This window comes from Betta splendens, chromosome 21 (assembly GCF_900634795.4).
Source record: "Betta splendens chromosome 21, fBetSpl5.4, whole genome shotgun sequence".
Lineage (NCBI taxonomy): Eukaryota > Metazoa > Chordata > Actinopteri > Anabantiformes > Osphronemidae > Betta > Betta splendens.
This window is the reverse complement of record NC_040899.1, coordinates 4371397-4384575: the sequence shown is the minus strand read 5'-3', so window position 1 is coordinate 4384575 and position 13179 is coordinate 4371397. Positions and strand designations below refer to the sequence as shown.

General features: G+C 44.6%; 1 protein-coding gene across 2 annotated transcripts; it reads left to right on the top strand.

Moving 5' to 3' along the window:
- Positions 1 to 845: 845 nt before the first annotated feature.
- ints6 (integrator complex subunit 6) lies at positions 846 to 13125 on the top strand. 2 transcript variants are annotated; one of them, XM_029136614.3, is made up of 18 exons: positions 854 to 1304; positions 1444 to 1521; positions 2073 to 2222; positions 5180 to 5269; positions 5856 to 6039; positions 7502 to 7627; positions 7864 to 8015; positions 8273 to 8425; positions 8922 to 9054; positions 9143 to 9237; positions 9321 to 9431; positions 9626 to 9841; positions 9976 to 10102; positions 10202 to 10344; positions 10458 to 10641; positions 10735 to 11106; positions 11244 to 11337; positions 11499 to 13125. In XM_029136614.3, the coding sequence occupies exons 1-18, from the start codon at positions 1194 to 1196 to the stop codon at positions 11590 to 11592; spliced, it is 2613 nt and encodes an 870-aa protein (XP_028992447.1). In that variant the 5' UTR covers positions 854 to 1193; the 3' UTR covers positions 11593 to 13125. The 2 variants fall into 2 exon arrangements, with proteins under 2 accessions (XP_028992448.1, XP_028992447.1); XM_029136615.3 differs by lacking the exons at positions 5856 to 6039; positions 7502 to 7627; positions 7864 to 8015; ... (9 more) ...; positions 11244 to 11337; positions 11499 to 13125 and having other exon boundaries at positions 846 to 1304; positions 2857 to 5263.
- Positions 13126 to 13179: the final 54 nt, after the last annotated feature.

Genomic DNA, 13179 nt, shown 5'->3' with positions numbered 1-13179 from the left:
AGCTGAATTATGTAAATTTATATTGCACAATCTTCCATGTCTGTTGGAGATAAATGATGCATAATAATTGTGTGTAGTGTGTAGTTAAGATATATTATCTGCCAAAACTACAGATTATACTTGTGTAACGCCAAAAGTGATGGCAACATATCAAAGTCCGCCCTCTTATGTCACTTATTAAATCTCTTTTCACAGAATTTGATTTCTTTTTTTTTCACTTTGGAAGTAAGTTCACAGACATCTTTGTCGTCTTGTGTCTGTATGTCAGTCTCTAGCAGTATCTTTCAACTAACCATGATTTCCTTCAGATCCCGTCGCAAAAAGATTGTCTTTATTTGTTCATCACATGAAACCAATTCCTACGGTGCCAGTCAGTAGTCCTCGTGTACCCTGAACGCACCGATGGCTTAATATTTCATTACTTTTGTTCGACATTGTCTGTCTTTGAGTTGTTTTCTTTCTATACTCTTCATGGGCTGGATCTCACAGTAGCCCACGCCCGTGCATAGGATGAAGTAAATGTTGATTATGTAATCAAGCCTAGGGGCAGACGCAGCCTTGTTCTCACATAATACCTGAACAGATAACTATGGCAATGGTCCAAAAACGGTGCGTGGTCACATATGCCGTGTTTTTAGTACATAATGCACGTACAGAATATTTTCCTTGCATTCCTGCTTCTCAGGCAGGCAAGCATGCGCATGAGAGGCTTAGCTTTCGCCTTATTTGGGTATGTTAATTAGTGTCTCCAACCAGCCAATGAGGGGAGGCTGTATGTACACGTGACTCTGAAAGACCGCTTGGGAGGCGGGGTCAGGCGCAGAGCTTAGGTTAAAACCAGTGGACAAGACACATCGCATTCAGTGTAGGGAGAAGCAGGGAGTCACTGTGAGGGGGAACTTTGTTACTATGAAACTTAGGAATATTTGCAAAATATTGTAAAAATTATCAAAATCCCTCGTGAATCAATAACCTGCCCCTAGGGTTTGAGGTTTTTAGTTTAGTTTGCCCGGAGAGGGCTTCTACACTCACTATTCTTACACTTTTTTGAAAGAATGTGTGAGACAGACAGTTAGCCAGCTAGCTAGCTAGCTGAGGGGTGATACAGGCGGCAGGGGAACAAAAGATTTTTTTTGCGTCTTGGCCGGTTGTACTGACACCAAGTCCATGCAGAACGTGTCATTACCATCACAATGCCCGTTTTACTTTTTCTGATAGATACGTCCGCTTCAATGAACCAGCGCACCCATCTGGGCACTACCTATCTGGACATAGCAAAAGGCGCTGTTGAGACTTTTATGAAGGTACTGTAACCGCGGGACACATTAATATCGGGAGATCCCGAGCGGGGATTGCGGTTCGGATCATCATTGTACTATTGCAAGCTCGCCTGTCAAACCTGATCTCTCTATAACCGTAAATAATTCTCTACTATTTCCACAGCTCCGAGGGAGAGATCCTGCGAGCCGAGGGGACCGGTATATGTTGGTAAATTTTGAAGACGTTCCGTTCGGGATCAAGGTAGAGTTTGTTTTCGGGTCATGTCCGGCTTTACATTGCGCAGATAGACTGTCCTTCCATCGCTCCACCACGTTGTGATCACTACATCAATTGTGTAGAGAAAATCTTCAGGAGGAGCTTTCATACCCCTTTTAAAACATGGCCGACATTTTGTTTCAGTGTGAGCAGCAAGGAACTCTGGGTGTTATTTATACAGCGGGTTATGTGTGGAGGGGGGAGACGGAGGAGGAGGGAGGGGGTGACAGACTAGCCTACTTTACTTGTTTAGGCCAAATCGTCACTTTAGTTACGGCTCACATGGCGACTTTGCCACTTTGTAATTTATGATCCTACTCTGCTGGAAACGGAACAAGGTCCTGTCTGCTGTGCTGCGAAAATACTGCTTTGTGCAACATAGGTGTTTATCAGTTTCATATCTTCATAATAAAAATATCCAAGTTAACCAGAGAATTGCGTAGAAGTGCTGTAGAGGCATTAGAGTTCCGTAGCTGCTTTGTTTCATGCATGCCATTAAAGCAGCTCTGCGTATGTCTTGTTTTGTTTTTTTTAAGGCTGGGTGGAAAGAGAGCCATGCCACTTTCATGACAGAGCTGAGGAACCTCCAAGCAACTGGACTCACAACTTTTGGCCAATCCCTGAGAACCTCTTTTGATTTACTCAATCTCAATAGATTAGTGACTGGGATAGACAACTATGGACAGGTATGTAGTACTGAAGAGATGGAAAGGAAATCCAGTTTAAAAGTGCTCTCTACCCTGAGACGTTTCGTCCACCCCTCACTCCCCTACACCTCTTCCCAGTCTTACAAGCATCAAGTACCTGCATACTGTGACACAACACACTCTCAGTCATGTGTTCATGCCACAAACATAAGGGCAATAGGAAAGAAACCAGGAAGAGCACATTTCCAGTAACCAATATTGGTTGCACCACCCACTTGCTGACCCATATTTTTTGGTTAATATTTTTCACTAAATGGATTTTTGAGCTCTGTATTGGCTTTAAAACATGAATGCCAAAAAGTTCATGAAATTTAAATTTGATCAGCACCTCAGTGTAAAGCATTACAACTGAACAATATAACTTGGGAATGTAGTGTTTACTTCAGTGCCATTTTTTGAAACCTATTTTAACTTGGTTTCCAAGAGGATTTAAATACGTCTCTTGTTTTTTTTTGTCCTATGACAAGAACATACTTTACAGTATATATTTAAGAGTGTCAGTTATCATCAAAAACATTTTTACGGAAAATCTTTCATGTTCGAGTTTTAACTGCTTTTTTGGATCCTTTGTACAACTCAGTTTTACCTTTTTGATTTTTAATTTCTCCTTCAGATCTACACCAGAATAAACCTGCCTCACAGCTGCAAACCAACATTAACATAAAGCACACTGGGGCTGAACACGGCAAAGAAATATTTGTTGATACCACAGAGTCTGTTACTAATTCAGCGTTACTGGTCCAGTTCCAAGACGTACTGCCTAGTGACTTCATCACTTTCAAGTCTGTGGTCGAGATTCTAGTGAAGGAAAATTAAGAGTAAAGTTGTGATGGATGGAGACTGAGTTTGTGTTTGCAGCTTCACTGTTCTGCTCATGACTTATTTGAACCGTGTCATCTTTCATCATGATACAAAGGTGATAGTGTATCACAACATAACAAATGCGCCTACTGCTTGCAGAAATCAAAATATATTTCAGGTTTTCATCTCTTCGCTCTCGTGTTTTAAAGTCAAGTGCAGTTTTATGTCAAGGGAACATAATAGCCATTATTAGATGAGCGTTAATGTGTAGCCCATACCCAGTTTGGCTGCCAGGCGAGGTTGCATGCCTGTGGTTGATATAGGATCTGGATGTCTGTTAACCAGTATGGAGGCAGGGCAGGAGGACGGGAGCAATAATTAATGTTTAGCTGGCAATTCCTGGGTAACAAATGGATCCTTCTGATTCGAGCTAGTGCATACATACCTCATACATAATGCATGTCTGACGCTTTGAATGTCAAACACCCGCCCTGTTGTCAAGCAGCGAGATAAGATATGGTCACAGATGCGTCCGTTCCCCCGGCAGCACAAGCTGAGGTCAAGGTTAGTGTCCTGTACCAGCCACTGGTAATCCTCAGTGACGGGCAGTGATACTTAGAAGTTCTTCTGGTGTGCCTTTTGACATCTGGAGCATACACTCAGACCAGAAGACCTGCATTAGCTGCTTTTAATTTGAGGGGCCCTGTATAAAACCTCTGTATTGTCCAGTGTAGTGTAGAAGGTTAGAGAGGGAGCAAGCTGGGGGGAGTTAATTTTGCCCTGGAGTGCTTCTCTCTACTGTAACAAAGAGCTCTTCCGGTTGCCAGGCATCTGAGATGACTCTCCCCTGGGAGATGGAGAGGGGTTATGGAGGAAGAGCGGGAGCAGACCAGCAGGTGTTCCTGACACTGATCAGGTTCATTAAGAGAGAAATGAAAGGGCAGGACAAAGACGGGAAAGGATGTGCACAGCAGAGGAAATGATGTGACTACTGATGTTTGGTTGTACGTGAACGTGTCACAGTAAACAAGGCCCTAATAGATCTCCATCAGTTTGGCACAGTGTTGGCAGATCAGAGTTGCTGCTGCTCAAGATGGACTTGGCTGGAGCTGAGTGTGTAGACAACTGTACACATGATTAGGGCAGCAGTTAATGATTGTCTTCCTTGTTGACTGTGACAATCAGTGAATGAATTATTTTAGCTTTTTCATGATAATACACTGACCTGCACCACTACAGAAGAGAGTGTGGCAGGTGCAGACATGGCTGAGTCTGTGTTGTATGGACTGATGTAATGTCTGGGAGGTCTCATGTGTCAAGTTAGACTCAACTCCTACTTCTACTTATTAACACCCTGAGAAATGTCATGATATAATTAAAGGATTTTGGGTAGGTAGAAATAATGAAAAAATGCAGGTTGTCATGGTTACCCAGACTGGAGTGGAGATCGGTCGTGTCCTGCTCTGTTTACTTGGAGCTTTTTGTAGAACTGAACAGATCAATCATTCAGCAGGAACCAGAACCTACAGCTTGAGTCAAACTGTGCAAGTCCACAACCATTAATTATCTCAGCACTGTCGGTACAGGAAGGGCTTTGGTGGAGTGTGTGCTGCTCTGTAGTGAGGTCCGATGTGCTGACCCTACTTTTTGGGCAGCGTTGAGGTTTTTGCACTACTTAACGTCCAAGTTATACTGTGGCTTCTGTGAAGTCCCACGAGGCTGATGTATAGTGATGAACACGGTGCTGCTCCAGTGTCATTTCATCAGTGTGGATTGCTGATGTTATGAAATACTGCAAGGTCGAGCATAAAAGAGTTTCATTTAGATCCTTTGGTAATAGACGCTACCATCATATGGAGCAATAATTACCATCAATACTTGTCTCAGATGTGAATGTAAAGTCTAAAGACTTCCTGTTTTTTTACTGAAGTCGTCTTCTTTCACACACCCACTCACTCAAGTCCCCATTTATTTATATCATAAATGTGCTGCTATATGCATCAGATGTTTAGGTGCTATAAATGCCCAGCTGCTAAATTCCTGTCAATTTGGCACCTGAAATTTACCACTGTTCTTTTAGACTATGATTTAGCTCATGTTCTTTAACAGTTAAAAACTTGTCTTTTTATTTTCAGGGAAGGAATCCCTTTTTCCTCGAACCAGCCATCATAATTGCCATCACCGACGGCAACAAGCTAACCAGCAGCAGCGGAGTCCAGGATGAGGTCTGTTATTTCCCCGTCTCAAGCGACAAGGAGCCTCTGTTTGTCATGTGTGCTCCTCACCTGAACCCGTCTGATCAATGGTCCAACAAACACCAGCATCTCTGTCCCTGTGCTGCTATCACGTCAAACATATACAATTAAATCCTTGGTTCTGCAGCCACAGTCTAATCCCTGGCCTTGTTAATTCCAGGCCTGTGCCTGTTCAGACTGGGCACAAGTTGCATGGTGGGAAGGTTCAGCTTTAATTGCAGCTTTACAGACAGATATTTAACAGTCTGCAGAGAAAGAGAACAGGAACAGTCACAATCTGTAGAAAGGAAGTGAGTCTTTTACTGTGAAGGGAAGATAATTTAACACAGTGAAATCTACAATAGCTTCGAGTTTGCAGTAGGCGTGTCCATGACAGCTGAAAGACATTTTAATGTAACTATAACAATAAGAATATAGTAAGATTTCTGTTTACTTAATGTCTATTTTTGGCTTATGCAGTTAATAAATAACTAGTAAAATTAAATATTAACTCAGTATTATCACTGTGCACATTGTTACATTAATACTGAATCCCCGTCTCTCCTCCTTCGTCCAGCTTCATCTGCCTCTGACCACTCCGCTGCCTGGTAGTGAGCTGACCAAGGAGCCCTTCCGCTGGGACCAGCGTCTGTTTTCTCTGGTGCTGCGGATCCCAGGCAATGCCTCCGTGGAGCCCGAGCCCCTCGGCGGTGTCCCACCCGACGATTCCCCCATCACCCCAATGTGTGAGGTCACTGGAGGTGAGGGATTTTTAAAAAGCAGTAAATTAGAAAGCAGTAAACCAGTTAATTCAATTGACATAGGATGAAGCTGACTTTTGTGTTTTGAAGCCTTTCATAAGTTATTGTAAATTGGCAGAGAATCATAGCTGTATTTTTTTAAGACACCTCTTTAATAATCAGAGTAGAAAAGAGTAAAGTTCCTAGTTTTGCTTTGTGGCGTCATTTTTAGTTAATAAATGCCATAACAATTTTTTTTGGAAGCACCCATGTGGATTGATTCATCTTTGGGGTAATATTGGTCTAGTTTCCAAAGCACAGTCCTGTGGAACAGGCTGGGACAAGCTCAAAGAACTTATACAGAATCAAGTTGTTGGTTAAATGCATTCCGTAGCTCGGATGATGAATCATCACTGTTACTACAGAGAGGTAGCAGAATAATAGGTCTGTTATTATTCTGGATAAAAAGCGCATTGATGAGCGAACGATTGCCTCGGCGGCAGGTTGTACTGCCGAGGGCTCTGCTCTGGCACTGTCTTACTCTGTTCAAGGGTTTGCAGGTTGAGCGGTGAATAAGCCAGCGTTGCTCAAGTGCTCTTCTCTGGAAATTAGACCTGTCTTTGTCCCACTTGTGCGACCTTCAGGAGACTTTTTCTGCCTGTGATCCACTCTAAAACCAAACCCTGGCTGCCTACCTACCAGTTTTAAGGAACATCCACGTTTGGACGTAGACTTCTGGCTCCTGCCTGATTGTGGAAGCAGGAGGAACAGACCAGAATGAGGGAGCACACAGAACGGAGCGCAGCAAAGCTCTGTAGCAGTCGTCAGTGCTGAATGCGGAACGTGACACAGCTCCATTGTCACTGACGGTCCACCACACATGCTGCACGACCATAACTGCTGATGGCAGAGCTGACACAAAGCCGCTGCCTTTGGAGTGAATGGGTGCATAGCCGGGTCAGTGGAGGTGAAGTCAGAGGCAGTGAATGATGAGAAGGTCGAATCAGACTGATCACGCAGAGCTTTACATGTCTTTCATGGTCTGCACTCGTGTGATCTTTACTTTCCCATGGTTTGCACTGAGGCTTGTAAACTCAAGCAAATGTGAGCTTTCATGCAAATGTAGTTTTTCTTTTTTACCTATTGTATCCTGGACTGATTTTGTCTATAACGATTAGCACAGTGTTACACAGAAGGTGCTTCCGTTTGCAGAGCATTTCCCAAAATCATTTTTAAAACAAAGTGCTTTCATACTTTAGATTTGTTAAGATTATTGGATAAAATAAAATGCTAGTATTTGAGGCTGTTACAGATTCTTCTTCTTTTGCTCAAAGTCACCTTTATGTTTACTGAGTCTTAACTGTAGTAATGGCTGTAGTTCTTTACTTTCAGCTTGTCTCTGCTGCCCTCAAGTGGCCACAACATTAAATGAATGCAGTCAAAATGTGTATTTTATACACGTCCACATTTGTGTGTGTTGCAGGACGGTCCTATAGTGTGTTTTCTCAGCGCATGTTGAACCAGTGCCTGGAGTCTCTGGTGCAGAAGATTCAGAGTGGAGTTGTTATAAACTTTGAGAAGACGGGTCCTGATCCACCTCCGCTAGAGGGTAAGTGACACCTCTGTCAGGCCTAATGATGGTTTCTCCTGGCCCAGCTGCTGCACTACATCTGTCTGATTAGTAGAGAAGCATGTTCGTCAGCTTACTTAATCTTCCTTTGTTAAATGAACAGCTTGTAGATCCTGCTTTCAGACCCTTTTCCATTTATTAATCATTTATTTATTTAAGATGCTGTTGTGTCAGACATCTCGCTGCGAGTTTCTACCTGCTCCGCTGTTGTACAGATGCTCCAGCTGAGGTGTTGAAGACAGGCCTGCAGCCTTGGCACTGCTGTCACAAGCTGATTTATGTACGGCCCAATCCGAAGACTGGCGTTCCCATTGGACACTGGCCCATCCCTGAGGCCTTCTGGCCGGACCAGAACTCCCCCACGCTGGTGAGAAACTCAACAAAATCACAGTGGAACATTTGTGTGGTTTAAGCCGTGCTGTTTATACAGTCAAGACTTCACTTAAGATTCTTTCATTCATGTCTTTGGCTTTTACATCTGGACAGTTTATTTTATGAAACAGAAGAAGAAAAGATATGTTCTAACAAAACATTATTATAATTAAATGATGATTTAGATGGTTTCCCTGCGACTGTTATACATTAGTGTGTATCACTAATATTGTACTGTAACATTATCTGCAGCCCCCACGTTCAGCTCACCCCCACGTGCGCTTCTCCTGTCTCGACTCTGAGCCCATGGTGATAGACAAGGTGCCGTTTGACAAGTACGAGCTGGAGCCTTCGCCGCTCACGCAGTTCATTTTGGAGAGGAAGTCCCCACACATCTGCTGGCAGGTACAGCATCACAAGCCATGTGCAAGATGACCCTTCCTGGGGGTTGGTTCAGTCAATAAGGGAATGCTCTGCTTAACGCAGAGCAGTAGTTTTGAAACCAATTATATCTTTAGCAGTGCAGCATTCTAAACATGGAATGGAAACATTCGGCATCTATCTACATCAATCTGTGTTTTTTATTCAACCCGCATTTCTGGTTCTTGCTGTAGATCTGCACGACGCAGCTGATAAATCATTCAGAGTTGTTTGGCTGCCCTCTACAAACACCAGTAGTTAAATATGGGAGCCTTCTAGTTATTGCAGTGAAAAATACCCATGTCACACGAAACATTAGCCTAAAAACTGCAGAGGGAGCCTTTAAGAGTTTATTCTTTTCATCACCTTGCCAGTCTCAGTGGAACATAATACAGCATCTTGTGTGACAAGTTAAGGGAAATAACTTAATGAAGTTTCTGCAGGTCATAGATTTATTCTGTGCGCTTTTCCTTTCTTTCAGGTGTTTGTGTGCAACAGTGCCAAGTACAGCGACCTGGGCCAACCCTTTGGCTACCTAAAGGCCAGCACGGCTCTGAACTGCGTCAACCTGTTTGTGATGCCCTACAACTACCCCGTACTTCTGCCCCTCCTGGGTAGGACTGATAAATGGGTTCTCCCGCATATCTGGACCTTGCTTTTATATCCACTTCAGATCTCATTTAACATTTGTCTCTGCTGCAGATGACTTGAACAAAGTGCACAAGTTCAAGCCGACCCTCAAATGGCGGCAGTCCTTTGAAAACTACCTGAAGACTATGCCTCCCTATTATTATGGGGTAAGTAGACTTGGCACCGACGCTTGATCACTGTTTGATTTTAACGTTTGAAGGTCACAATCTTATTGCTGTGATGTTCACAGTCTCTGAGGAAAGCTCTGAGAATCATGGGCGCACCAAACCTGCTGGCGGACAACATGGAGTATGGCCTGAGCTACAGCGTGGTCTCGTATCTGAAGAAGCTCAGCCAACAGGTTTGTTGTTTGTTGATGTGTCTTTTCATGCTCATTTTCATATCACAGATATGGTATTAATGTATGTTCAAACAGAGAACACGCTGAGTCATGTTTGGAACGCGGCATATGTGTCATCATTAAGCAGCCGTGTTATATTTTTAGTCTTGTTTACTTCTCCTTTGATCACATATCTGAATCTCTTCCACTTTTAGTCAAAAATCGAGTACGACCGCCTGATTGCTTTAATTGGTAAGAAGCCGCCACCTGAGGGCGGCATCAAGGTGCGGTGGAGGGGTGGAGGGATATCTCTAGCCCAGCGCAGGGACTTCATCCAGCAGCTGCAGAGTCTCACAGGGGATGGTCCAACGTTGCCCATGGAGCTGAACCCCAAAGAGTTTCAAGGTTTTCATCTGGCACTGCTTAACAAGGTATAGATGCATTATTAATGAATTATTCAGTCATAATTATACACATCAGTAGTGTCCGTTTTTTTTGCGATATTAATCATCGACTTCACAGGACTTCTTGAATTGTGTGGTGACTTATGTTGTGTTGTAATCAGGGCCTGAAACCTCAGAGCTTCAGAAATCCGTACGACATCCCTCGCAGCCACCTGCTTGACCAGCTCAGCCGGATGAGGAGGAACCTGCTCAACACGGGCGTCTGCACCCTCAGAGGGCAGGACTCCGGTAAGTCACAACGCAGGCCTCACCCCCTGCTGGGGGTTGTTACAACAGTGCTGCTCGTAGTGCCAGCCAAACCCACTACGTTCCCTTTCCCCTGCTCAGACCAGCTCCACAGCGTGCCTATTGCCCAGATGGGGAACTATCAGGACTTCCTCAAAGCTGCTCCTCAACCACTTCGAGATGCAGATCCTGAGCAGCCAAAACGCCTGCACACGTTTGGCAACCCCTTCAAACTGGACAAGAAGGTACATGTAACTGACTTCTAGAATAACCACACTGACCCAGATCCTCTTTCATGTTCAACACAAATTTAACTTGACAACTAACTTGACAACTGTCTTCCTCATCTTCCTCTCAGGGCATGATGATTGATGAGGCAGACGAGTTTGTGACTGGTCCTCAGAACAAGGGTAAGAGACCAGGAGACAACAACAACATGCAGGGTGGAGGACCTAAGAGACGCCGCTGCATGTCGCCACTGCTGCGTCTGGGCAGGGCCTACACTCCTCCAGTATCTCCACCTGCCAGCCCCCGACCCTCAGGTGAGACGCTGTGCTGAGTCCGGTTCACTGCTATTAACTCCCAGCGGCTTGATATGAAGCTGAGTGACAAGCCTTAGTTGTTGTTTTTTGTAGACCTGGACATGAACAACGGGACACCTGAACCAGACCTAATCATCAACCACCTGAACCAAAATCACTACAACTCAGACACGAGCTCGGACTCAGAGTCCGAGCTTCTTTCGGGTCCCGTCGACAACCATGACAGCTACGCAGGCTCGGAACCCGAGGACCTCCGGCACAGGGACGAGGAGGAGAACGGGCAGCCCCGGGCGGGCGAGCTGCCCCTGGGGAGCGAGGCAGGAGCTGAGGTGGTTCTGGTGGAGGACCAGCCCCCTCGATACCTGTCACCAGCAGCTCTGAAGAAGCACATCCACACCGAGACCGCGAAGGTCAACAATGAGCTAAGAGCGCTCATTACCAAGGAGATCAGGAAACCTGGCAGACGTACGTACAACAAACAGGTCTTCAAAAGGAATAAACAATGTTCTTTATTATCGTTGTATATACATAGAACTCCACACATGCTGTTAACACAAGCTTTTAATCCTCATTTGTTAATCATTTGTTCCTTTTGTTTTCAGATTATGAGAAGATCTTCCTGCTCCTGAAGCAGATCCAGGGCACTCTGGACACGCGGCTCATCTTCCTCCAAAACATCATCAAAGAGGCGGCCAGGTACAGAGTTTAACGCTCTCTGAAGATGCAGCCAGGCGTTACCTGCTTTTTGTCTTTGAAACAAATCACCTGAGCTCTAGTCTGTGTCCAAGCTGCAAATGTTTCTACATGTGACCGGGATGAAGGTGATTTAAAGCTTGTGTCATTTACTCTCTTCAAAGGTTCAAGAAGCGCGTTCTCATTGATCAGCTGGAGACTTTCCTGGAAGAGATCCACAATAGATCGGTTAATATGAACCACGTGGACGCGCTCTGAGAACGGTTCATCCCCAAATGAACTGACGATGAACCCAGACCGTCCTCCGCGTCCTTCATAAGGCCCGTCTGCCGCACCGGGACCCCTGCAGAGACGAGAAAAGGCAGCACCATCTCACACATCATCTCTCCGGTGGACCACCTTCATCTTATCGTCATTAGTGACGATCGTGTGGATTCACACACAGTAGAAGCTAATGGCAGTGGGAGTCCATAAAGGGGCGGTGAGGACGGGCTGTTTTGCTGCAGGATTTGCCTATGCAATGAAAGGTGGGAGCTGAAGACAGTTGTTATTTTATTATTTCTTTCCAAGGTTGTTTTCAGATGTGTGGAACTGTTCTGAATGGTTCTAATCCATCATTCTCCTCCCCGGCTGGACGCAAACGAGGGTGGACAACCTCTCAAACAGGGAGACGGGCTGAAAGAGGGAGTGTGGGACATTTTCGCAGCAACGCCGATGGCGGTCTGCATCCGGCTGCGATGTTCAGTCTGTGACGATGCGTGAAGGGTTCAGGTGGCGCTCGCGTGTGCGCTTTCAGCCAACTCAGGGTCAAACCGGAAACAGCGGAGGCACTTGTGAAACACTTTTCGCCCCTTGTGCGCTTTCATTCAGTCACTTATAGTAGTCTTTTTTGATGGGAGAATGAGGATTTATCAGTTTTCTTTGAACACTCCATTAACTGAAGCGCTCCACGGCTGTTTGGTTGATTGCTCCACTTTGTCACCTTGTTTTTTTTACCGACATGACTAACAATTGACTGGTAACGTAGGAATGGACAGCTTTGTTTACTCCAAGGGAGGAATGATCAACTTATGTTTTGTCTGGAGTTGGGAACTGTAGAGCAGCACACAGGTGAAATCCTCTTGAATGATGCAACGTCATTGGTTCCAAATGTTGTAATACAGGGACAAAAGCTCAGGAACTGATACTAATACATCATAGTCAGCAATAACGTTGGAGCTGCTTTTCCCCCATCTTTCTCCTTATTTGAGCCTGGAGCAGCTGATGTGCAGCATGAGCTGTTGTCTCTGGAGCGTAGATGTCCCATGAACGCTGTGGACGCTGCCAAATGACTCAACCCCCCCCCCCCAACTCTCCACCGTGAATCTTAAACCAGCTTCTTGTCACTTAACCGTGAATGCACTTGTGTAAATTTGAGAATGTTTATTTAATGTAATTTAAAAGGAAATGTTTGTCGCATTTTTTTTTTGGTCAAGACTGTTTAAGTTTTTCAAATGTACAAAAATAATCTGAATTAAGGCGTCGAGGCAAAGAGTTGATTTCTGATTCAGGGGATAACCCTCTTCTGTTCCCTCCCTCGTTGGACAGGGACCAAAATCTGCCATACTTGTCTTTGTTTGTGAAGAGGCCGCTACCAAAAGAGTATTTTGAATACACTGTAAACATGTAAATAACCCTAGAGTACTATTTAAAGAGAATGTTCAGTGGAAAATGGCCTTTTTGTAAGTATTTCCATTAATAAAGTTTCTATTTTACACTGTGAAGGGCCATGTAAATAAAGTGTTCTGTAAAGACGTGACTCTGTGGTTTATGTCAGACTGCACGAAGGAAGAGAGGCCGAAGAAA

What these genes read in the sequence shown, in the direction of transcription:
- ints6 (XM_029136614.3), top strand. Translation starts at nt 1,194, where the DNA reads ATGCCCGTTTTACTTTTTCTGATAGATACGTCCGCTTCAATGAACCAG. An exon ending in TGCCTCCCTATTATTATGGG is followed by an intron (nt 9,238 to 9,320) that starts GTAAGTAGACTT and finishes TGATGTTCACAG; the next exon opens with TCTCTGAGGAAAGCTCTGAG. An exon ending in CCTTCAAACTGGACAAGAAG is followed by an intron (nt 10,345 to 10,457) that starts GTACATGTAACT and finishes TCTTCCTCTCAG; the next exon opens with GGCATGATGATTGATGAGGC.